This window comes from Gambusia affinis, linkage group LG16 (genome assembly GCF_019740435.1).
Source record: "Gambusia affinis linkage group LG16, SWU_Gaff_1.0, whole genome shotgun sequence".
Classification (NCBI taxonomy): Eukaryota; Metazoa; Chordata; class Actinopteri; order Cyprinodontiformes; family Poeciliidae; genus Gambusia; species Gambusia affinis.
Genome location: NC_057883.1, coordinates 18,411,716 through 18,434,457, shown reverse-complemented (window position 1 = coordinate 18,434,457; position 22,742 = coordinate 18,411,716). Strand labels below are relative to the sequence as shown.

The 22,742-nt window shown below is 39.9% G+C and overlaps 1 protein-coding gene across 3 annotated transcripts in view; it reads left to right on the top strand.

Annotated features, from left to right (window-relative positions):
- Positions 1 to 22,742, top strand: part of tmem260 (transmembrane protein 260) — a 30,845-nt gene continuing 8,103 nt past the window's right edge. For 2 of the 3 annotated variants that reach the window (XM_044143274.1, XM_044143276.1), the window contains exons 1-10: positions 1 to 388; positions 5,090 to 5,121; positions 6,509 to 6,660; positions 17,793 to 17,970; positions 18,073 to 18,186; positions 18,271 to 18,450; positions 18,571 to 18,611; positions 20,267 to 20,353; positions 22,237 to 22,345; positions 22,507 to 22,679. In XM_044143274.1, the coding sequence (XP_043999209.1) occupies positions 280 to 388; positions 5,090 to 5,121; positions 6,509 to 6,660; positions 17,793 to 17,970; positions 18,073 to 18,186; positions 18,271 to 18,450; positions 18,571 to 18,611; positions 20,267 to 20,353; positions 22,237 to 22,345; positions 22,507 to 22,679 (1,175 nt within the window). In that variant the 5' untranslated portion in view covers positions 1 to 279. Of the gene's footprint in view, positions 389 to 5,089; positions 5,122 to 6,508; positions 6,661 to 6,764; positions 6,813 to 17,792; positions 17,971 to 18,072; positions 18,187 to 18,270; positions 18,451 to 18,570; positions 18,612 to 20,266; positions 20,354 to 22,236; positions 22,346 to 22,506; positions 22,680 to 22,742 lie in introns of those variants that run through there. The other variant, XM_044143275.1, reaches the window with a different exon arrangement.

The following is a 22,742-nucleotide window of genomic DNA, read 5'->3' as shown; positions in this document are numbered from 1 at the left end:
TAATATCGCGAGATTTGCTAGACGGCGGGTGTAGCCCCCGGATGCTATGTCCAAGGCGACAAAAACTCCTCAATTTAGTTAATGATCATGCGTTTAAGACGAAAACTATTTATGTAGACAAAATATAAACTTAGGTACACGTTGTTCGTGTGTGGTCGTGTAGTTAGCAACTGGAAATGCGCCAAAATGCTTGGCTCTAAATGTGGAGGCATGCTAAGTGTTACTTGCTAGCTAAGCAACACACGGCTGACATCTTCCTGGATTTTACAGCGCATAAAAATGTTTGCGAAACAGAAGGGTGACTGGATACTGACCGGGACTACGGTCGCCTTTGTAACGGCAGTGTATGTACCCTGTGTGCAGAGGACTGTACCCGGAGGAGACTCAGGTTGGTGCTACCAGGCTAACTCGTGCTGCTGAGGTCACGTGGGTTTGTTGTTGTTTTCCGGCTGCAGCCAATAGAGCTGTGCCTTGTTGAGATGGTGCTGTCCATGGTGCTGCAGGTACATTCATTCAAATAATAGGTCTGTCATGAAGATCTCTTAACTAAAGTTATTAATCTCCAGTTATAAAGAAAAAGCCAAACAACATTTAAATAATATAGATTATAGAAAGTTTCTATTACGAAGTATGCTACTATGGATAAAAACCTTTATTTATGTCTCATAATTAAATAATTAAAGTGCTGTTAGGTTAAAATACAATAAAATTATCTTTCATCGTTTACAGCATTAGGTTATATTAAATGGGTTGTATGTGAAATGTTTAAGAGTTGTATATCCAAACAAACAATAAAATGTATACTTCAAAATATAAGGCAGCTGCACAGTTTAGAAAAGCTTACAATTTGTTTACATTGAAACTTGAAAATTCTGACTAAAAGGATAAAACAATTGCCGATAGTAAAACAATGTTAATAAGTTATAATATGTTCACTCAACAGAAAATATTTAGTCAATATGTTGATATTTAGTGGTATAAACAAAATAAAAGCCAAGTACTTGGCTTGTAAAAGTCCTTTTATCCATCCAATAGATCAGGTTCTTATTGTAGAATATATTTTTGAACTTAAAAACACATACAGAAATTTTTACTTATATCTAGGTAAATTAAGCTTTGTATTGTTGAACCTAATCTAGAACAGTAAGCATCTGCTGTATTATAAATGCAACTAAAAAGTAGACCAGTGACATTATTTTTATATATACTTTACATTAGCTACAGAAGTTCTTGAAGCTGTGACCCATAATAGCAAATAAAATAAATTTTTTGTGGGTATGATGCAACCAGACTTGTGCAAAGACAAACGTGTTGCTGTTTTGGGACTCTTTGTCCTGTTTTGACCAAGTTTGGATCAAACTTTAGCTATCCTGATGTTATGGGTTTATACTTTCTCAAATGTGATGCTGTGCACTTTGAGCAAACATGTAGTTTTGATTCAGATGCAGAACAGACATCATGCTGCCATATTGTTTTTAGCGAGAAGTGGCTTCCTCCCTTGATCTTTAATAAAAATCTGTTGTTTTTTTTTGGTTGAATTTTAGCATTTTACATGCTAACTGTGTAACACCAGTTACATAATGCTGATTGTGCAGCCTGACACAGAGTACTTGGTTTTTGTGTGATTTCTCTTTGATTGGTGCAGAAATGTTGCTTATCGTGGGTCATTCTAATGTCGTTCCTCCTTTGCATTGTGTTGCTGCAGAAAGTGACTAAGTGTCAAATTTCCTGCTTTCCTTCAGGTGAACAATGTAATTACGATGAATTAATTGAGTGTATTTAACTAACTGCTAGTTTATGGTTTAAATCCAACAAAGTAGCAAGGATGTAGGTGTTTTTTTTCATACACAGCTTGTCTATTGTTAATTTTTGTTTCACAAAAAACTATTTAGAAATTGCTGTGTATTTTGCACACTTGCGCTTAGATTTAAACCTTAAAGTGAGATCAGTTTTACTATGTACTGATGTGTAAAATCCTATAATTGAAAGATGATGTAGTTTCTATTTTTTGTCCCTATGCCTATTTATTTCAGCTAAAATTGACACCTGTGACATCAACAAAGACACATTCTGTAATGGAAATATATTTATTTAATTTGAAACTCTGTTGCATCTCACTCAGGATGTTTTAAAGTGAAGTCCAGAATTTTTTGTTTACCATTCCTAAAATGCATTTTATTAGAGGTAATGCCTCATACAATTCATTTATTTAGGAATGATAGCAAGGTTACAAACTTATAAATGTGGACTTGGAGGCGTGAAGACTCTACTTGTTAGGTGTGCACTGCTCAGCTGCAGAAGGGAAAGCGTTTCTTGAGAATGAAAGGATAAGGAAAGCTCGACCACATAAAAAAGAGCTGAGGAGAGGAGCGGGCAATTGGAGCGCTGAGTAGCCCTGCTGGTTGTGCTGCTGTCTAGCAGGGTCTTTGAAAAAACGGCCAGCCCCTTCTCCACAGTGTTTAGGGACGGTGCAGGATGCCCGCTCTGATAGTGCCAGCTGAACACCCTTCCGAATTCTCCAGGTCTCCGTCTCTGTGTCCTAATCTCTTTAGGTGTGATGTGCCCTGGAGAGGCTTGAGCGCAGCCCCGTGGGTACGCTGTTGTCTAGGAATGTGAAGTGTGGAAATGATGGGGATTATGGGAAGACTGATGTGGGTGCCCATGCTCCACAATCACAAAGACTTTTGGCACCCGTGCTGCATCCCTGTAGACTCAATATTTTCCCTTTTTAGTACTGGGGCTGCAGAACCGCATCTCTGTGGCACTGAGATGAATGTTTTGGCTTAGTGCTAGTTTCTGTGCTGAATGGGGTAAAAGTGTGCCACTACTGCGGGAAAATGAGTGAAATTGAGAAACTGATGAAGGATGAGAAAGTGTGATGTGGAATGATGGCTGGTAGCTGGCGGCTGATGCCAGGTGAAACTGAGCTGTAAAAACATTTAAGCCGTGCAGGTGGAGGAGTTCTGACTTCATGGTCCATTAGACTGATAAGTGTTTGGGCTCCTTGTGTGGCAGAATTTTAGGCATCGTAATTCGCTGTATCGGCAGGGTTGCAAAATATGTGAAGCAACCAGTGCCATCTGAAATTCAGCCATTCTGCTCTAAAATGGAGGTCTGTTGTGGACGATATTGTTGCTCTGCACATGTTTATTTGTGATATGTAAACACACTTACAGCTGCTTGCATGTGAAATAACCATTTATGTTTTTATGGCGCCTTGGAAAAGTATTTCTAACCCTTGAACTTTTTCTCATTGTGTCAGGTTACAACCACAAACTTCAGTGACGTTTGGTATGATTTTAAATAATTGCAAAGTGAAAGGAATATTCTGGATGGTTTGGAATATTTTTCATGAATAAAAATCAGGAAAGGTGTTGATGACCTTTGTTTATGACGTCAATAATGAGTAAAAACTTGTTTCACTGCAACTACAGGTGTAGATACCAGCTTTGGACATCTGGACACTGACATTTTTGCACATTCTTCGTGGCAAATAGCTGGAGACGAGTCCAAATCTGCGATTTAGAGATTATACACAATTATTATCTTTTTCTTGTGAGGAAAGTAATTGTTTTTGATTCTTGTAATTAAAAGGGAAAAACTCAAATTGATATTTTTTACAAATCTAAAAACCTAAAAAAAAAATTTTTACGTTTTTTCCACTAATATTTCGTAAAAGAAACAATAAATTCTGTGTTTACATTTCAAAATATGAATACATGCAAATATTTTACTGTTAAGCTGTAAAGTTGTGCAGCTTGTTCTTGGGAAGTCTTCCCTGGTGATGCATAATTTTCCTTTCTTAGAGCAGTATGCATTTTATGAGGTTCACTTGGTTCCCTTCAATTCTTAACATCTTCCCTTTCTGCTAAAGAAAATCATTCCTACAGCATGACGCTGCCACCACTATGTTTTGTTAGTGGGTGGTTGATTCAGGAACTGCCAAAATAGCATTTGTGCTAAAAATTACTCCCAGGCAGGCTTTATTTTCTAACTTGGTGACTTCTGTCTGCTTATACATACTGAATACATATGTACGCCACACTTATAAAATTTTTATTTAACCCTTCCAAAAAATAACATGTATAATTGTCCTTCCACCTCATTTACCTACTACTTAGTGCTGGTCTGTCACATAAAATTTCAATAATAATACATTGACGTTTGTGGTTTTGCATTTCTCTGTTTTGGTAAGTTTGAGAAGTAGTTTGACTCCTAAATCTTGAGTAAACGTCACCTGCATGCTTTCTAAATCTTAAAGGATACAAAACATCACTCTCACTGGATAAATGTGACGAGAAGAGGACTTTCCCTGGAGCACCAGTAGAGGGAGCCATCTTGATCCCCCCCCCAGCATTTATCAATGTCATTTAATCTGAACCAAATTTCAATTTCCATGAGTGGGAGATGCAAACATTGGGTGAGAAATCAGTATAATTTGAAACGCTCTGGGTGTATTCTGGCACAAATGGGTTTGCGCCCAGATACATTAAAGCTGCCTCAAATAGCTTTTAGGGGTTTTCTTTTCACTTTGTGCAGCGCCTCACACAGAGCTTGTCAGAAAACTGCGCAGCCGGCTCTTTTTTTTTTTAAGCTTACCTCATTCTGTGACTGTCACCGACGTAGCCTTTTCTGTTTGTGCCCAACGGACTAAAGGAGACACTAAGACACTGGGAGTGTGGGAGCGGCAGAGAGGCACATTGAACGGTGAAAGAAAGGAAGAAGGGAAGGGACCCTGATGCACGGGGAGGATGGAAGTGGAAGCATTATTCTCAGATCTGCATATGTGTGTCTTTGTGTGACAGGGCATTGGAGAGGGAGTCTCATGGTTTGCGCATGTGTTTATATCTGCGTGTGTGTGTGTGTGCAGAAGAAGGGAGGGTGGCATCAGGGGAGACGCGCAAGATGAAGAGAATGAGCGTGCCGCTTAGGAAATGTCACACTGGGAAGATTTGCAGGTTTTGATCCTGGCAAATTAATGCAAAACCCCAGTGCAAGTATTTGATTTGGGAAAACTTTGGGAGCAGACTTGTCTCTTAATAATAATTATTGGGTTTACATTAATTTCCTTCCCTTCTCCCTTCCACAGGAGAGCTGATCACCACCGCATGTGAGCTGGGGGTAAGTATTAGCCGTATTGTTTAATCAATTCACTCATTAACTCTTATAAGCATTAGGGAAGTTTAATTAAGCATGGGCAGAAAGCAGATTAATTTACTTTCAGTCCACAGGTTTTTCCCCCTGCTTTTCTATACACTTATTTTACTAAGTTGCAAGTAGAGAATGCTATAATTTGCAACCCGTTTTTCAAATCCAATTAAAGTCAATGGTAAGGCGATGGCTTTTGTAGGCTTTGCCTTATGTACGGTATAAGGCTTATTATATCCACCCCTCTTTTTTGTGTGTGTGTGTAAGCCGCAAAGAATGAACTAAATCGGGTTAACAGTTATAATAAGTTTTATTATTTAATAAAGTTTATTACGCCGCTGTGATCCTTTTAGGGAGGCTGTGTCGGTGTCACTATGCCAGTAATCCTGCGGTTAGTGCTGCAGTCCGTGTGGCCTGCCTGTCTGCCGTTCAGGCCTCCCCAGGGCCTCACAGGCTGTCCCTTTGCCCCAAGCTGCCAGAGCCCCCTCTCATGGTCCCCAGAGCTGCAGAGATCCGCTTCCATTTGCTCCAACAGTGGCCTTTAGCTGCACATCTCGACACTTAGATCAGTTGTGTAGCTCTTCTTGCATCCTTCAAACAATCCCCCATTATGCATTCTTTTATTTCTTTAGATGCATCTTCAAGTCTGTGCCATCTTTTTATGTTCACTCAGATTTATTCCCTTTTTCACAGCTGAAATTACCCACCGAGACTTCTCCTTGTTCGAGGTGACTGTGGCAGCAGTCACTTTTTCACCTTTCGGCTCTGTGCTCATTTGTGAGGAGCTGTCCCTTCTCCCTGCCTGCATGGCTCGTGTTATCAGTGCCAGGGAATGAGCCTGTGTTTAATGACTGAGCCTTTATCTGGGTGGAGGAGACTTAGCGGCTAATTGCTGTGATTGCCGAGATCCCCCAGGCGAGACCGACTGCGGCTCTTAGGTGGCTTGGGGGCTGAGGCTGTTGAGCACCACGTGCTTCATCACGGGCCCAGGGGAGCTGTGTTGTCCTTGGGAAGAGGCCAGAAGAAGCAGGAGGAGATGTGCGCTGTAGTAGTAAAGTCAGCAGCCGTCATACCAAGCTAGTTTTTCTTTATTTCTGTTGTATATGACTGCATTATCTATAAAGGATTGCTAGTGCAACATACAGTGCCTTATTACGTATTCATACCCCTTGAACTTCTTGACATTTTGTCACGTTAATAGATGTGATAGACCACATGTGTCAAACTCAAGGTCTGTGGGCCAAATCTGGCCCGCTATAACTGGAATTGTTCTTTCTGGAAAATTGTCTTCTTTTCTACTCAAGCTAATCTGACTGAGCTTGAGCTGTTTGGATGAAAGATTTTGTCATTTCGTTCTCAGGTGGCTCATCCTCCAGGATATCCAGTCTTCACGCTCTTGGCCCGTTTGTCTCTGTATCTGCTGCCCTGGTTGTCTCCAGCTCACAGTGTCAACCTTATGTGCAGCCTTCTAGGAGCTGCAGCTTGTGGTTGTTTCACTCTGACAGTCTGCAGGTATGAGAATACATACTGAACTGCTCTATGGTTTTGTCATCACTGTACATTGATTTTAGTTTTTTTTTCCCCCTCAGAGTAAATGTATTCCTTATCTTTTTCAGTAAATTTTACAATTTCTGAAGAATTTTGGAGTTCTTCCCTTAGAGAAGGTATCTCGCATTCTACATATTTACAAATCAAATTTTTACTTCATATCACAATATCTATTCTTTCTAAATTACATCTGTACAGTCAACTTATTATTATGCAGTTTCCTATCGATAGAGCTAGATTCATCTTTAGCAAAACAACCAAAAGCAAAATCTTTTCCTGTTTGATATAGTCAATTATAGAAATACAAACATCTCATCCATCCAATCATGTTTAATCTGCAGTCCTGCTGGCGCATCCCTTAACAGTTTGGCAGCAGAACCTTTGTTGTGGATCTTGTCAAACTCATGCAAAAAAGCCTCTCCACAGCATGATGCTGACACCACCCTGTTTTCTGTTGGGAATGGTGTGTGTGGAGCGATGTGCATTATTGCTTTTCCAAAAGTCTAACTTAGATCTTAGTTGATCAGAGCACCTTCTTCCACATGTTTGGTTTAAATGTAGCTTTTTATGGTTTTCTGTAAACAATGGCATTTGTTCATTAATGTTTGTTGTCCTGGTCATTATTTTTATTCTGTGTGGTCAATTGCATTTCAGTTTATAACTATTATTTACTTAAGTGGGTTGTCTGTTCTTAGAACCAAATTTTGTTTTCGATTTTGTTGACTAATTTGATGACTTTTGAGGCTGATTTCATTTAGGGGTGTCATATTAAAGGAAGCTTAATACAAATGCCACATTTTTCACATTTTTATTTGAGAAGCTCCAAAAAAGTTTCCTGAATCTTTTTTCAAAGCGTTGTAAAGTACACTTTAGCCAGTTCTGAATGGAAGCGTCACCTCAACATTTCTCTGCTTACTTTTGATGCCGTCTGTAACATGGAGCAGTATTTTTAGGTCCTGACTGACATGCAGTGGCGTCCCTGATCCTCTGTTCAGTATTCAGCAGCAGAACCCAGCTGCCCTCTTTCCTCCCACCGCCCTTCCCTGCCTGTTTACCCATCAACCACCCGTCGTGATGGTGCGTGTGTGTGTATGTATATCACAATTATGGTGCCCTGAAGCCCCGCCCTCCCCTGACGTCCCATGTTCTCCTGCCCCAGTGCTGCCCAGCATGCTCCCAATCCTGACATGGCACGATTTCTAATCTCCACCTTCTTGCCTCCAGTGTCTGAGGGGAGTAGGATCACTAACCGTGCTCCTCCCTCTCACTACTGTTCAGCCACCTTTCCCCTCACTCAACCATGAAGACAGGTTACAGTCTCTGCATTGTCATCTACCCACCATGCAGCTTTGCCTGCATGCTGACTCCATCATGTAAGGAGTATCTGATGCATTCGTTTGTTGTGCATCTCTTTTTCCTCCTTGTGATTGGCCTTACATCATCCTTATGCTCATCACAGTCATTTTCCACATTGCGTTGTTGGTGGTGGCTCAGTGTGACCATTTTACTTTTTTGTCCCAGTTGATGCAAACCGAAACATTTCCAGTTTTCTGCGTCTAATTTGCGTCTTTCGTGATGGGAGCATGATGTAACTTCTGCGAGCGTGCAGCAGGAGAGCAAACGAAGATTAAATTGTGACGGTGCCAGATGTGTGGTGCTTTGCCCATAAGTGTGTTTGTCAGCAAAAAGCAAGGCTATGACATAAATTAGGGAGCCTTTCAGTTCAGACTGCACCAGCAATCTTCTATTTACTTTAAGAGAAGAACAATGCCTTCTGACCACTTTCATTGCAATTTTATTTTGGATTGAAGCAACAGACTGGTTCCTATGCAGCTGGGGAAAACAACGTCCAACCTTGTACATGTAACCCAAATAGTGAAAACGTGGTGGGAATATTCAGGTACTTAGAATAAACATAGAGCAATACAACTAGCAGGTGTGACCTTATTGTAATTTTTCCACATCACTTAGAAAAAAAACCTTTTGCATGTATTTACAATAAATTAATTTATTGTAAATACAAAGAAAACATATTTTCTCTGTAAATATGTTTTATCCAAAACTTCACAGATAGCATAGCATTAGCTTAACTTGGTCATTGCATTTTAGGTAAAAAAAAAGAAAAGAAAAGTATTTTTTCTTATTTAAAAAGAAATTTAATTGGTTATATTTGCATCTTTTAATGCATTTTTGAAAAATCTGTGGAATGTGGGAATTTTATATTTAATTAATTGTCAGAATAATCAATAGAATAAAAAATGCATTTATTGCAATATTGGAGCGAGTTCTGATTTATTTTTTATTCCATTGGCAGAAAACATGCCAGGGTGATGTTTAGCTTTCTGCGTGTAGCCTTATTGTAATCTCTGAGGATTTAGATTCAGTTATGGATTATACTCCAATAAATAGTCATTATGAGAAGCTAAAACCATACCCTCCACTCAACCCGGTTCAGTGGAATAGAGAAGATTTGAGCCAGAGCACAGTCTCATCACATAAGCTGAAGTGAGAATGTATAATCTATGCTTTCAATTTGGAAAAATAAGCATAAAAAGCTTTAGTTATTATCTGTCCAGGACCTAGTTTAGGTTGGGCTATGATTCTGTGGAACATTTTGTTTAGCCAGGGAGTTATTGACAGATCCAGAAGAATGGTCAAATGCACTTTTGCAGAAAGCCAGTTACTTTTAGAGTTCCTTTGCTGTATGGAAAACTACAGGCTTTATTTAAATATTAAGAAGGAGCTACAACCTAACAACCAGCTGTAATGAATTCTTGCATTTATACTTTCAAAATGGACTGATGGGACTGAGAACTCTGGAAATTTGAGTCTGGAAAACTATGTAGTTTTGATATGATGGACCCCTGTATTCTGGATGAATGCAGAATTTTAAAATGGGTTCAGTTCCTGTCAGTAAACTCTGCTTTGACCTTTTCTTCAATAGAAAAATGACCAGCTGATCATTCTGTGACAAATTCTCTGAGTCTTTTCCCTCAGTACTTAGATTCAGAAACATTATTTTTGTTTCTTTCTATTACATTTGTATGCAGTTTTTCTTCAGCTAAGAAATATACCCAACCTCAATCAAACGATTGTGTCGTGTGATTATGTTCAGATGGGAAGAAATATTGAAATTAATGTGGGTACTTGTTGGCAGTTTCCATCAAATGATAAATTTGTAAGACCTTGAAATTTGTCTGGAATACACCCAACATGGCAAGCCTTTGATGTATCAGTTTAAATTAGTTGGCCAGATTGCCGTGGTTAATGTGGAGGGAATGTAAGTTGATAGGCTCAGAAGCCAATTCTCTCTCTTGCATAAGTTTAAATGCAGCATTTTAGCCTTCCTTTGATTTGTCAATTACAGCCCTCTTGGCTCGATCATGCGGTTTGATTGCCAAATTGCATGTCTTTTTATGTTTTCACACCGCGGCCTGACAAGCCTTTGAGGATGCCGGACGTAATGATAATCACCATTGATTGCACTCAGAGTTTTCACGGAAGAAATGTTGGGTAAAGTACCACAGGTCTCAGCCGTGAGTTTGTGGAGGAATGCACCCTTCGTAGCGGGATAATCCAGACAGCTCCATATTACGCGCTCTCTCTCATTTCACAGTTTATCTTCTAAAGCTGCTCTGAATCTCTGCTACCTGAGAGGAATCTCTTTCCGTTCCCGAGCTTATCCTGAGAAACCCGGAGCGGGTGCGTTAAGAGCTGACACCCATCATATCGGGAAATAAAAAAAACAAAACAAAGAAAAACACTCAGTCATCAGCACATTTGGTTTGATCACTTGATTACATAACAGACCTGCGGAAGCATGCACGTCTGACCTCTCTTTCCCTCCAGAGAGAGCCCATGTGGCACAGCTGATGCCTCAGTGGACAGGAGAATAGGTTTTCAGCCATCTCCTGCTCCTTATAAGGACCTTCACCATATGGTCATGATGGCACATTTTCTCCTCGCTCAGGTGGGCTGTTTTTCCACAGGAGTAAGGTGTATCGTGTTGGTGTGAACAGCTGAATAGGTTTGTTTTGTTAGATGCCTTTCTCACCTCTCCCTGCAGGTGACCAGGCTGCCCCTCCTTCTCACATCTGCTGCGCTCTGATGAAATCTTTATCCCAAGCAGACATAAGAAAATGAGTTTTTCTAAAGATGCACTGAGAGATAAAGGCCGATTTCCAGTTACTAATTTTGTAAAATCCACGTCCGACATGGATTTTAGGAAGTTCCTTTTTAAAAACTATTAAAGGTGATCTATGTTGCTTCCCTGAACAGGTTAGATAAGATCAATGAGCTAAATCAAACATGTAAATGGCATTTTATGTACAAAGTCATTCTTGATGATGAGGTTTTACTGTTATTTTGAACTCTTTTCAGAATGAGCTATTTTAGGGCCTTTTTGTCACTTTAAATCCAAATAAGTTGCTTCTGCCTTAAGTCAACATTTACACTCGCAGGTGAAAATGGCTGCAAAGAGATGCGCAATAATACAACCGTACATCTTTGAAAAGCAGAAGTAGAGCCTCCTGCACAACCAACAAGAATGCAGCAAGTTGTTTCTGAATAGTAACTCAACAACAAAACACTTGTCTTTTCCAGCAGCCATTCTACAACACATACAGCAATAAAACCATCTGACCAAATGTGCTGGAGCTCAGCTGGGGTTGCTAGGTAATTGCTCAGTGACCATCGAATGTGCCAAATTTTTTTCCAGTCTTTTATTCTATGTTAATTACATTGATTTGTCACATCACACCACATATTAAAATCTCAATAACATATATTTATGCAAACATTTAAAAAAATCTTTGTGTATAAATTGAAGTGTCAAAAATACAATTGTTGGTTAGAGTTAAAATCTACAAATACAGGACAGTTTCCTTTCTAGAAGCTTCTTGCAGCTTTTTGCTTCCTTCCTATACTGGAAATAGCTAAATGTTTGTGTTTTAGACAAAAAAGTTGTTCTCTCAGTAACAACTTCTACACAAAAGAGCGCTGTGGAACCTTTTCATATGGTACATTCACTATCTGAAAAAAAGCCTGGATCTTTAGCTTTCAACCAGGTGATCGCTGATCTGGGTCGGCGGAGCACAACCCCTGCTGATTCCAGTCACTGTGTATTACCAGAACCCCCCTGTACTCCAAGCCCTCTGGACCCTTTTGTTCCCTTCTGTTTTCTTTCTGCTGTATCTCATGTGTCATATTGTAGTCCAACAGACCTCCTCTGCTCTCCCCATCCTCAGCATGACCAATGGTTCCCCCAGGACTTATCCTCTAATACAGTTAAACAGATGTCTAATGAAGATGTTATTTCCTCATTACTGGCTACGGCGTGAGGATAGAGCTGAGGGGTGGCGGAGAGGAGGGCTAGATAGGCAGCAGAATACAGTAGCGGTTTAATATTCCTTTCGCCCGTGGGCCTGAGATTGTGTCTGTCTCGGACGTCAATATTACATTCCTCGCCCACCACAGGCTGCCTTAATAAGGCACCAGGCACAGAGACAGATCAGACTCGGCAATTACAATTCACCCAGAATTAGTTAATGGAATCTATACAGCAACATTTATATATTGCTGGTGTGTGCCTAATGACTTTGTTGGAAACGCAGCAATAGAAATGGTATTCAGGGAATTGCATAAACAGGAGGGTTTCTCTAAATTGTTTTTTTTTTTTTTATTATTCCCATAATTTTTGTGTGTGGGGTGGAGATTAAGATGGCATTCTGGGAGAAATTGTCATGTCAGTGGTTGTATTGTTTGTGGAGAATTGTGGTGATTAATTTTACATGCACTTGTAGCTTAGGAGCGCTCTCCTGGAAGGAGCCCGGGACCCTCGTTTATCCTTCAGCCTTACATCTGCACACAGGACAGGAGAAGGAACGCAGGGATTGGCTCCAGGATCTGGGATTGGTGAAAAATGTGTTAAAAAACAGATTCTAGAAAAAGTGTTTTGAATTGGCAAAAATATTCATGTTGTTAGGTGAATTTTACATATTTATATATTCATGTTCAATATATTGTATAAGTACTGCAGGAAAAAAAAAATCCTATTTTGTTTCAATAAACTTTCAAATGTTTCAAATGACCTGTAAACTGTGAGAAAATATTTTAAATCTACATCAAAAGTCAGGGTTTAAGTTTAGTTACATAACAGATCTGCAAACAACTTCTTGCTGTCCTAAAGGAACACACAGTAAGCATCAATGAGAGCAACAAAAATATGAGTAAAATAATTATTTAATTAAATCATAGATAAAAGGTGAAATTAAATTAAAGGCACATTACTGTGGATAAATAAATATGCAAGTATAATATCAAGAACGGCTCATATCACAAGCCATTGTAAGGTAGTTTTTTTAAGGTAGGTGGACGACAAACCTATCAATGCCATCAAGAAAATAATCTGTTTTATTTTCATTGAGGCTCAGCATTTTTATTTGGTCCTTGATTTAAGAGCTTTGTACAATAGAGTGTCTTCTCATTTGCTTGCTATCCGCTAAGCAATAAGAAAAGATGTTATAGAATATACATCATAAAGATTAACTCCAGAGACAACATATACAAAAGAGAACAAAATCTGGCCTAACATGGAACCTTGAGGAACTCCATAATGTTATTGAACTACTGTTGAAGAGTGCTGATACAGATGGCAATTAAATAGAGTTAGCAGTTAAAGGCAAAGTTCTAAAAAAATAACTGTAAATACTCAGCTGCTGTTGAAACAGGTTTACCATCTAGAAATATATATTATGTTTTGTGTCATCTTTTACTTGAAGTAGAGATAAATATTATGGTAAATGTTTGAATTTTACATTTCTAAAACCAAAAAGTAAATGTAATAAAATTTTAAAAATGTGTGGACCATGTCTTTGAGTGTAAGTTCTACATTATTTATCTTTTTCTTCTGACAATAACTCAAATGGTCCAAAAGAAATAAATGAAAATAAATGAATTAAGAACTCACTATAGATTTCCTAAAAATAAGTATAATGAGGTTTTTTTCTAGAAAACTTGCTAAATTTGTAGCTACTCATTGTTAATGAGAGTGTATAAAGGTGTTATATTCATGTACCAGTTCATCATTCAATAATGATAAACTGACACTTTGCAGTTTTTGATTTTGCCCAGCCTTTGATTTCCTGACATACATTATCATTTAAATGTTTGTCTGTCTTGCTTGGCTTTGAAACTTCAAAGCAGTACATCACACACTTACCCTTCATATAATAGCTGCTAAGTACCCTGGCTGGGGTCCTGGCCAGAGGGGAGCCCCCGGGGTGTGTGAGCGAGGGCCAGCTGGAAGCCTCGGCCTCAGCCTGAGCTGGCCACCTCCTCTCCGGGGCTTTCTACCCTCTTCAGGAATGTGTGATTCCTTTCCAGCACTGCCACTACTCAGTTAGAGAGCAGTGCTGCTCTGATCCACAGTAGCACAGCTGTGGTATTGTCTGCTCCCCTGGGTGGTGTGTGACAGCGGCTTGCTTGGCCAGCTCCATTGTAAATCCTCATTCACTACAGAGTGCTGGTGTCGGCTTTTTGTGTGCTGTTATTTAGCAGACGATTGATGCTGGCGCCCGTCCGGCCGATGTTGTAGAACGGAGTGAGTTAACATGCAGGTTTCATTTGGTTCTTCAAGGTGATTAATCAGAGATTTTCTTGCATCCTTGAGGGGAAGAAAAAAATATTTTATTTTGCAGTTCTTAGTTTTAAGTGCAATTTACAACACTTTAACTTTTTTTTTTAATTGAATCCTTTCACTTAGGTGTTTTTAAACGTTGCAAAATATCTAATTCTGTTTTTGATGACCGTCAAATTTATCACTGAAAAATTTATGTATTTCAGTTTAGGAAGCCAGTTTTGTGATCTATAGATTCATTACATATAGTAATGAGTGTACAAGTGTTTATGTTAATTTTGATTATCACAATGTATTGCTAAGGAGAAAAAAATCTCAAAAATTAGAATATTATAGGCCAATAAAAATAAGGCCAATAAAAAATATCTATATTTAAAAATGTGTTCTGATGTCCACAATCATGGAAAATACTGCTGGCTTGACAGAGGGTAAGCTACAAAAGGTAACTGCTGTTCTTACATTTTTAGAGCCAAGTATGTTGATGGAAAGTTTAGTGGAAGGAAATCCCTGGTAGAAAAAATTGCACCAACAGAGATTGAGGCTCCCACAAACTGGCTGCTTATAGCCTTGCTTGCTAGTTAGCAATTTTTTCTTTTTTATTTTTGCATCTATGTTGGTTTAGGCTTAAATTTATCGACTGTTTGCTGGACAACACTTGTCTTCTCCGCTGGCTTACTACTTGCCAACCTATGCAATGTTATATGCATTCTGTGCTAAAAAGCTTGGCACTACTACAATGTAAAATACACAGTTTTCTCTTGTACATTTCAGTTGTGAAACAGGTTTTAAATGTTATTCATATTAGTCTTTTAAAGGTCTTAAAAAGCCTTAAACATGAATTGATGAAACCTGAAGAAACCCTGTTTTTTGTCTTGGTTTTATGCAATATTCACATCAAAATAACAGAAATAAAGCATTAAAATGTATCTCTCATTAAGCTTTGAATTTATTTGCTGTAAGAGTTTCTCTTTTGAATTAAATTACTTACATAAAATAGCATTTTGGTGATATTTGGTTGTATTTAGATTTTCTTGTATCTGGTGTTCAGTTAATTACCCAAATGATGTAGACATTTTATGGTGGGACGGCGCTGCTGATAGAATAGTCTCATTGTTGACTGTTGTCACTTTCCTGCTGAGTCTCAGTCAGCCCATTGTCACTGAGCAGCAGCCTGCTCTGCACTGACTGCTGATAACAGGGAACACAGCCATGTCAGGATGTGTCCTGTTCATACCCAGAAGCCCCGGGAGGACCCAGCCTGCAGGAGTGAGCCGTGGAAACGCCCAGGAGGCTGACTGGGACCCAGGTGGTGCTGCTCACACAGACGGGTCATTTACAAGCTGCTCTGTACTCACATCAGTGCACTCCTAATGACTGACAAGATCCACCAGAGAGATTTGTTGGGCACTTAAGAGAAGAAAGAAGGTGAAAACAGGACTGTGTGGGATGGAAAATGTGGCCATCAGACAAACTTCAGAAGCATGGGCAGACTTTGTTTAATAACCACATTGTTGGACCCCCCATGACTACCCTGCACCCTGTGCTATACCCCTAAACCAGCCCCCCGTTACCCCGCTAAGTCCATGAGCTGTGGGTTAATTGTCATGCAGTGAGGTAAAATTATGGGTGCGGGAGGTCTCTGCACCTCAACAAAAGTCCCCGTCTGCTCCCCTCCCTCGCGCTACCACCCTTCTTCATCCTTCCTGCAAGTTACAACTAATTCCTGGAGCGGTGCAGCGAGAAAGACGCTGCTATCTCTTATTAAGACCCACGACTCGACGCCCCATCCCCCCTTTTAAGTGCACACACTCTCACATATACTGTACAGTCTCATTCAGAGAACACAGAGGGAAAATAGTAGAGGGTGGGTGAGAAAATGGGAAGTAGTCAGCAAGCTGGAGTTTTTTTTCCCTACCCTTCTCTCGCTCTCCCTTTCCTTTTTTCCCTGATTTGCCGTGCTTTCCTCAGAAAGCTCCATTGTTCCCCTAGCCTAAGTCTCATCAGGCCTTTTGTGGCTGACTATCACAGCGGCAGGCAGAGAGCTGGAAATGTATAAATGGTATCATGCCTTGTGATTAATGGCGGTGCTTATGAGTCAGGTCTGATAACGGGCCTGCTCTCTACTCAATTTCAGATACCGTTAATGGAATCTGTCTTCTGCGATTGTAATGTGAGAGCGCCTAATTTGCTATGGAGCTTGAAGCTGTCACCGGCAAGGGATTGTGGGGTCATAAGGGACCTGGCAGCCGTTTGGCCTGCAGCTTGTATCTGCGGTGCTGAATAGAGCAGCTCTCTGCCTGTCAGTTAGCTGATAGGCTGATGAGGACTCTAAGCCACTCCACACAATAGTGGAAAGGGCCATACTGCCTGACTTCCCTAATTGTCGAGCCTGTTCATATTTCAGAGCCAGCATGCTGGGGACTGGGCTGCTTTTTTTTCTTTCCTTTCTTTCCCTTCTCTCGTCATGAACTTTTTTTCTTTCCTTTTCCTGTATTTCATCCTACATCCCATACGCTGTCCCCCCGCCCCCCTTAATGCACACTTTTCTGCACTATTTTGTCCTCTTAATTTCTTCCCCCTCTCTCTGTCTCTCATAGTAGTAAGTGGTGGGTCTTAGCATATGACAGATTATCCCAAGTTTGCTTCAATTACCGCAGAGGAGATGGGAACGGCACAGGAGAAGAGGAAAGGGAAAACTTTTGTGCGTACATTATATTTAAGAAGCGGAGGATAAAGTGCTATCTCCACCACGGTGGTTTCTCTGTTTGAGATCAACCGGCTGCTGGGAACGAAGTTCTGATGAATTACCTCATTCCACAGCGAGTGTGGGTTTTTTTTTTTTTTTTTTGAAGGTCTGGTCCGAGAAGCAAAAATTGGGCAGAAGGAAGATTATCGCTGGTTCCTAAATTAGTCTGAAAGAAGTAGGAGCTTATTTCACTGAAAAATTTGTATGCAGTTTGAAGTTGCTGAATTTGTTGTTTTTATTTTACTTTTTTAGACAGTGGTTCAGCATAACTTAAATCTCTAGGAAATTAAACTAAATCTTCACAGAAGATCACATTTAGTGTTTTTCTATGAGTCAGTGTGTTTTAATATACCAGTATTCTGAAACTCTTAAAAGTGCAAAATGTTCTTCATAGCTATCATTTATGCACTAAGAAACCAACTGGTGTTCTTTTTCTGCTTATTGAACACACTACACCTGTCTCTGCCATTCACATTCTTCTGTGAAAATAATGTCAAGGGAAGCAACAAGATGTGAGATCCTCCTAATATAGATAAAGATCATTTACTTCAGAAAGCATAGACAAAACCCCCCCCAAAAAACTTTTAATCCTGTTAATCACAGTTCTGCCTAAAATTGGTCAAAGCCTTACAAAATCCAAGATCAAATATTAGCCAAGAAACTCTCATGAGTACATGTCTAAAAAATTAATTAAAGGCCCTTCTTCATTGTTAGGTTGACAGGTCCTGGACCCGGTGCGGTCCTGGCTGGAGGCCTGTTTGCTGTGTCCAGGCTCAGCTGGCAGTGGTCGATGGTGGCAGAAGTCTTCACCCTCAACAACCTTTTCGTCGGCGCTCTCTTCTTCTTGATGGCCAGCTTCCACTGTGCTGAAAACTCCTGGCAGAGGAGGAAGGTAGTCCTATCAAACTCATCCTTACTAATCTGTCATCTTCCTTTTCTTTAGGTGTTGGACGTTAAACTGACATTGGTGAAATGTTGCGATTATTTCTTTCAGATTGCGCATTGGGGTGCATTTTGCTGCAGCCTGGGGCTGTGCAACCAACACACTCTGGTCTTGTATGTGCTGATTGTCATTCCCTGGGTCCTTTACCGACTCCTTACTCTAAAGGTAAAACTACTTTTATATACATACAGTTTACAAACAATATTTGTGAATACTTCAAAAATAGTTTTCATTTTCCAATTTAAACAGGAGCTGTCTTTTTTGGGCCTTGTATCTCTGGGATTTTGTTTCATCGCTGGTTTTTTCCCATACCTCTACCTACCCATCTCGTCCTACCTCAACAGCGCCCGCTGGAGCTGGGGGGACCAAACTACCCTTTCCGGTTTGCTGACTCATCTGCTGAGAGCAGAGTATGGGACATTTAGCCTTGTACGTGCTGGTTTTTGAATCTGTACATCATGTTTTCAAAAAGAAACGTCTTGATCTTGTTGTAGAATCTGGATTAATTTGCCCTTTTAGTTTTTATCTATACTTTTCTGTGTTTTATAGGCAAAGACAGAGACCTCTGTGAGTCTGAGCTCAATGCTGCAGTGAGTTTATCAACGTTACCCTAATTATCAAGTATCTTAGTATGTAATTGATGTGATTTTTTACTTTTACTTCCAGCATGTTAATGTCCCTACTAAATAGTACTTACTACAAAATGGGAACCATTTTTCAGTTTTCAATGTTCAAATTAGTTGACACTCTAGGGTTACAACAGAACAAATATCCTAGACACTCATCCACACTAATTTTGGAACAAATAAACTCTTAGAATACAGCCAGAGCTACAGTCAAGTGGTTTGGTTCAAAATCTGACCTTATTCCAGTAGAGAATATATTTACTTTGTGTTGGTTTATCACATAAAATCCCAATAATATGTCACTTGTAATAGTAAAGTGACAAAAAGTGACACAGATCAATGCCAATGAAAGTTTTTACAAGTTACTTCAAGTCCATGTATAGATATTTTATAGTCATAGTCATTGTAGAAAATTGTTATGCTTAAATTTCACATTTTGCATCTTTATATATATATATATATATATATATATATATATATATATATATATATATATATATATATATATATATATATGCATATATATGGCTAAATGTTTATTAACATTTTTCTGGTTCATGTGTAGAGTCTGTGTGAATTTGACTTGTGTTTGTAAGATGGAGCAAAAGTAACTGTAAAAAGTGTTGGCTTTGATCTCAGACACACTGAGAGCACATTTAGTTTCTGAAGATGGAGGACGCAGCCACTCAATGCTTTATGGTTATGGTTTTTTACTCAGGTTTAACTGCAGACACGCCAATCTTCCGAGAGAGAGCCAAGAGTCCCTTCTTCCTTCGCCGCTCAGTCTGGCAGCTTTTGTTCTTCCTGTTCCACTCTCTCCCATCAAAGAGCTGAACCTGCTTACGGGGCCAAAAACGTTGTGTTCTGTTTCTCTTGCAGTTTGAACTGATCACTCAGCTCTGGTGGTGAACCGTGACAAGCTGTGATGACAAACATTGCAGCAGAGCTGGAGAAATTGTATTTTTTTCCCCCTACCAATAAACATCCTCCTTTTGCTCTTCGCCACCGCTACAGTCTTCTCTCTGCTGCTATTTTTCTCCAACTGATGGGACATGTGAGGGTGTGTTGGGGTGTGTGTGGGGGGTTCCATGTTCATCTTAGGACCCCCCACCACCAGACCCCCCTCTGCCTGCCACCCACCCTTTCCCATCACCCCTGCTGCTTGATGGACACGCACACCTTCAATATGGGGGAAAGAGACGAACATGACAGGCATGTCGCTGCGGAGACGTAAACCCGCCGGAGACGTTGACACACACTCACACAGACACACTCACCAGCACATCACACACAGCGTTCATTGGGAGATATAGAGACTCAATAAGCTGTCAAATAGAGATGGGTATTAAGGAAGAGGCAGGGAACTATCTCTCTGCACTGAGCAAGCGCTTTGTGAATGACAGGCGCTGTGAGGAGAGGACAGGGTTGCTGGGGACGGATGACACAGTCATTCGCATCTGTCAATCCGATTGAAAGAGGAAGCACACAGTCCAGGGAGTTTGTTTTCATACGGTTTGATAATTGCTGTCCTTGACTTTAGCATCATGAAGGGTAATTGAGCTTGTCTTTGGTGTCCATCATATGCTACATATCCGTGTGTGTGTGTTTTGTGTGTGCAGGGCCCAGCTGGACCACTGCCTGGCGGATCTCTCTCCTCCTGTTTTGGTTCTGGCAGGAATAGGCCTTCTCTTCTCCTTGTGGGACAGGTAGAATGAGCAAGATGGCAGCACACAACACACAATGCTCAGCAGCCACTCCTCAATGAAAAAAAATATAATCCCCTTCAGTGAAAGATGGCTAACAAAACCACTGACAAAACGCTGATCCTGAAAAAGGAGAACACAAAACGAGGCTGAGGCACCTCGCTGTCAGGCTGTCACGACGCTCCTCATTCAGATTGAGAGGGGTTGATATTTATTTAGGATTTTCAAATGTGTGTGCCAGTAAGTCGGCGTGTGCGTGTGCGTGGTGTTGGGATCCAGTAATTTATTACAGGGGTGGCTTTGCTGGGGTCTGTGGGGTGGTGCTGATAAAAGCCCGGTGCTGCCCTGGAGCTCTGCAGGGTACCAGCCGTTCTCAGCTTCCCCCTGAGGTGCACTTTAATAAACCACACACACACAAACAAATGAAGAAGACCAAGGTCAACCTACGGAGTGCCAAAGGGGAAGCATTGCAAATTTTAGTTTGTGCTGTGTTACGCACCAAGAGTCGTTTTGCAAATAATTGGTTTTCTGAACTCTGTATAGATATAAGGAAATTATGATTAAAGAGGCAGTATTATGTATTCTCTCTTCAGTTGTTAGAAAATGCTATATACATCAAATATGACTTAAAAGAAATTTGATTTTGTAATTTAACGCCTTAAAAATCTCTGCTCTTTCGGGAGCGTTTCACTGAGAAGTAGCTCATATAATGTGCAGATGCACAGTTCTTGGCAGGTGTTTGCTAATTGCTGCTGGCTAGTCTGAAGGATCTGAGTGGGAATATGGTGGGAGAGGACTACTCTATGAGGAGGAGCTGTGTCACAAAGGTGGTGCAAGGTCTGCTCAGGTGTTTGGCACAGCTGAATGGTTGCCTTAGGAGATTAAAGGGTTTCTCAAACAGGCGTGAAAGAATCAAGGCAACTCTCCAAGTATGTTTTTGATGAGGGAAACGCATTATAACATGGTGTAAAGCTCAAAAAAGTTAATTTTGCATAATATTTCCCCTTTAAAAGTAGCTTAATATACAAAAGACCATCAACATCTAGTTGCTGGTCTGACTGAGAAGAGTCTTTTCAGGTTCAGCTGATTTTTTTTTTAGTAATTTAAGTATATTTTACATTTTTACTGTAATGAGTTTGTGATTCAGAAGCTGGCAGTAGCTCTTTATGGCTCATTAGAAAATCAGTCATGCCCCTCTCAGGATGCTAACACATGCAAGCAGCTTGTTAGTACTAATAGTCATTCAAAACATTTTCAAAAATATTTTTGTTTTTAATGTAGAAATATGATAGATAAACATGATATTGAATAGTATATTCAGTAGTTCAGTGGATTTCACTATGTTGAGCAATAAGTTATGGATAACTGTGAAGCGGAAGTAAAAAATATGCATTATTTTTACCTATTATTATTATTGTATTTTATTTTTTTTTACAAACAAACCTCAGCTCCACTTGCAAGACTTTTGCAACCTTTAAGAGGTTTTATTTTCTTTCGTCTTTTTTAATTGATGTGTTTGTTGTGTTCTTTGGTTTTTAAAATGCTGTTTGTTCAAAATTGTTTTTAACAAACCTCTGAGGCCAGCTCTGTTTACTTATGACATCAATTGGATTTCATTAAAAAAATGTAACAAAAAAGCATCTTTTCAGATTTTCATTTTTAAACACTTTTAAACCATTAGTAATTGTTATTCCATGTCAAAATGATGCATGTTTTGTGTTGACTTGTCTGATAAAATCAGAGAAGAATACATTCAGGCTGCTGGTCATATTAAGACAGAATGAAGGGAAAAAGGAATAGTTTTGCATTATAGGTGAATATTGATTTATTGGAAATGAAAGCAGATTATATACTTGACTCTATGATCTGGGTTGTTTCCTGTTTAGGACCTGCTGCTCAGTTTCCTGGCTGTTGACTGCAATGCTGCTTGTCTACTCTCTGTTTTTTGCATGGAGAGCTAACCTGGACATTAGCAGACCGTTACTGCTTGGAGTGGTATGTAACAACACGTCTCTCTTCAACATCAAATTTGAAAGATATCAGCTGCCTAAAGTGTTTTGCAGCAGCACTTTAAATAAATGTAATGTTATTGTTATGAGTACATTTGATGCATGTTTTACATGTGTGTTTGCTAATTGCTGTTTGACTTCCTGCAGGTGGAGCGTTTTTGGCTCCAGAGCGATGCTGCAGTTTGTGTTCTGGCCGGCCTCGGTTTGAGCCACGCTCACAGTAAGATGGAGAGGTGGCTGGGACACGGGGGGCTGTGGAAGACCATCGGCTGGGTCTTCACTTTAGCTCTGCTGGGACAAATGGGACGCACCAACCATAGGTTAACATTTATCATTGACTTATGAGACAAACAAATATGTAACAGTGCCATATTCTAATGATG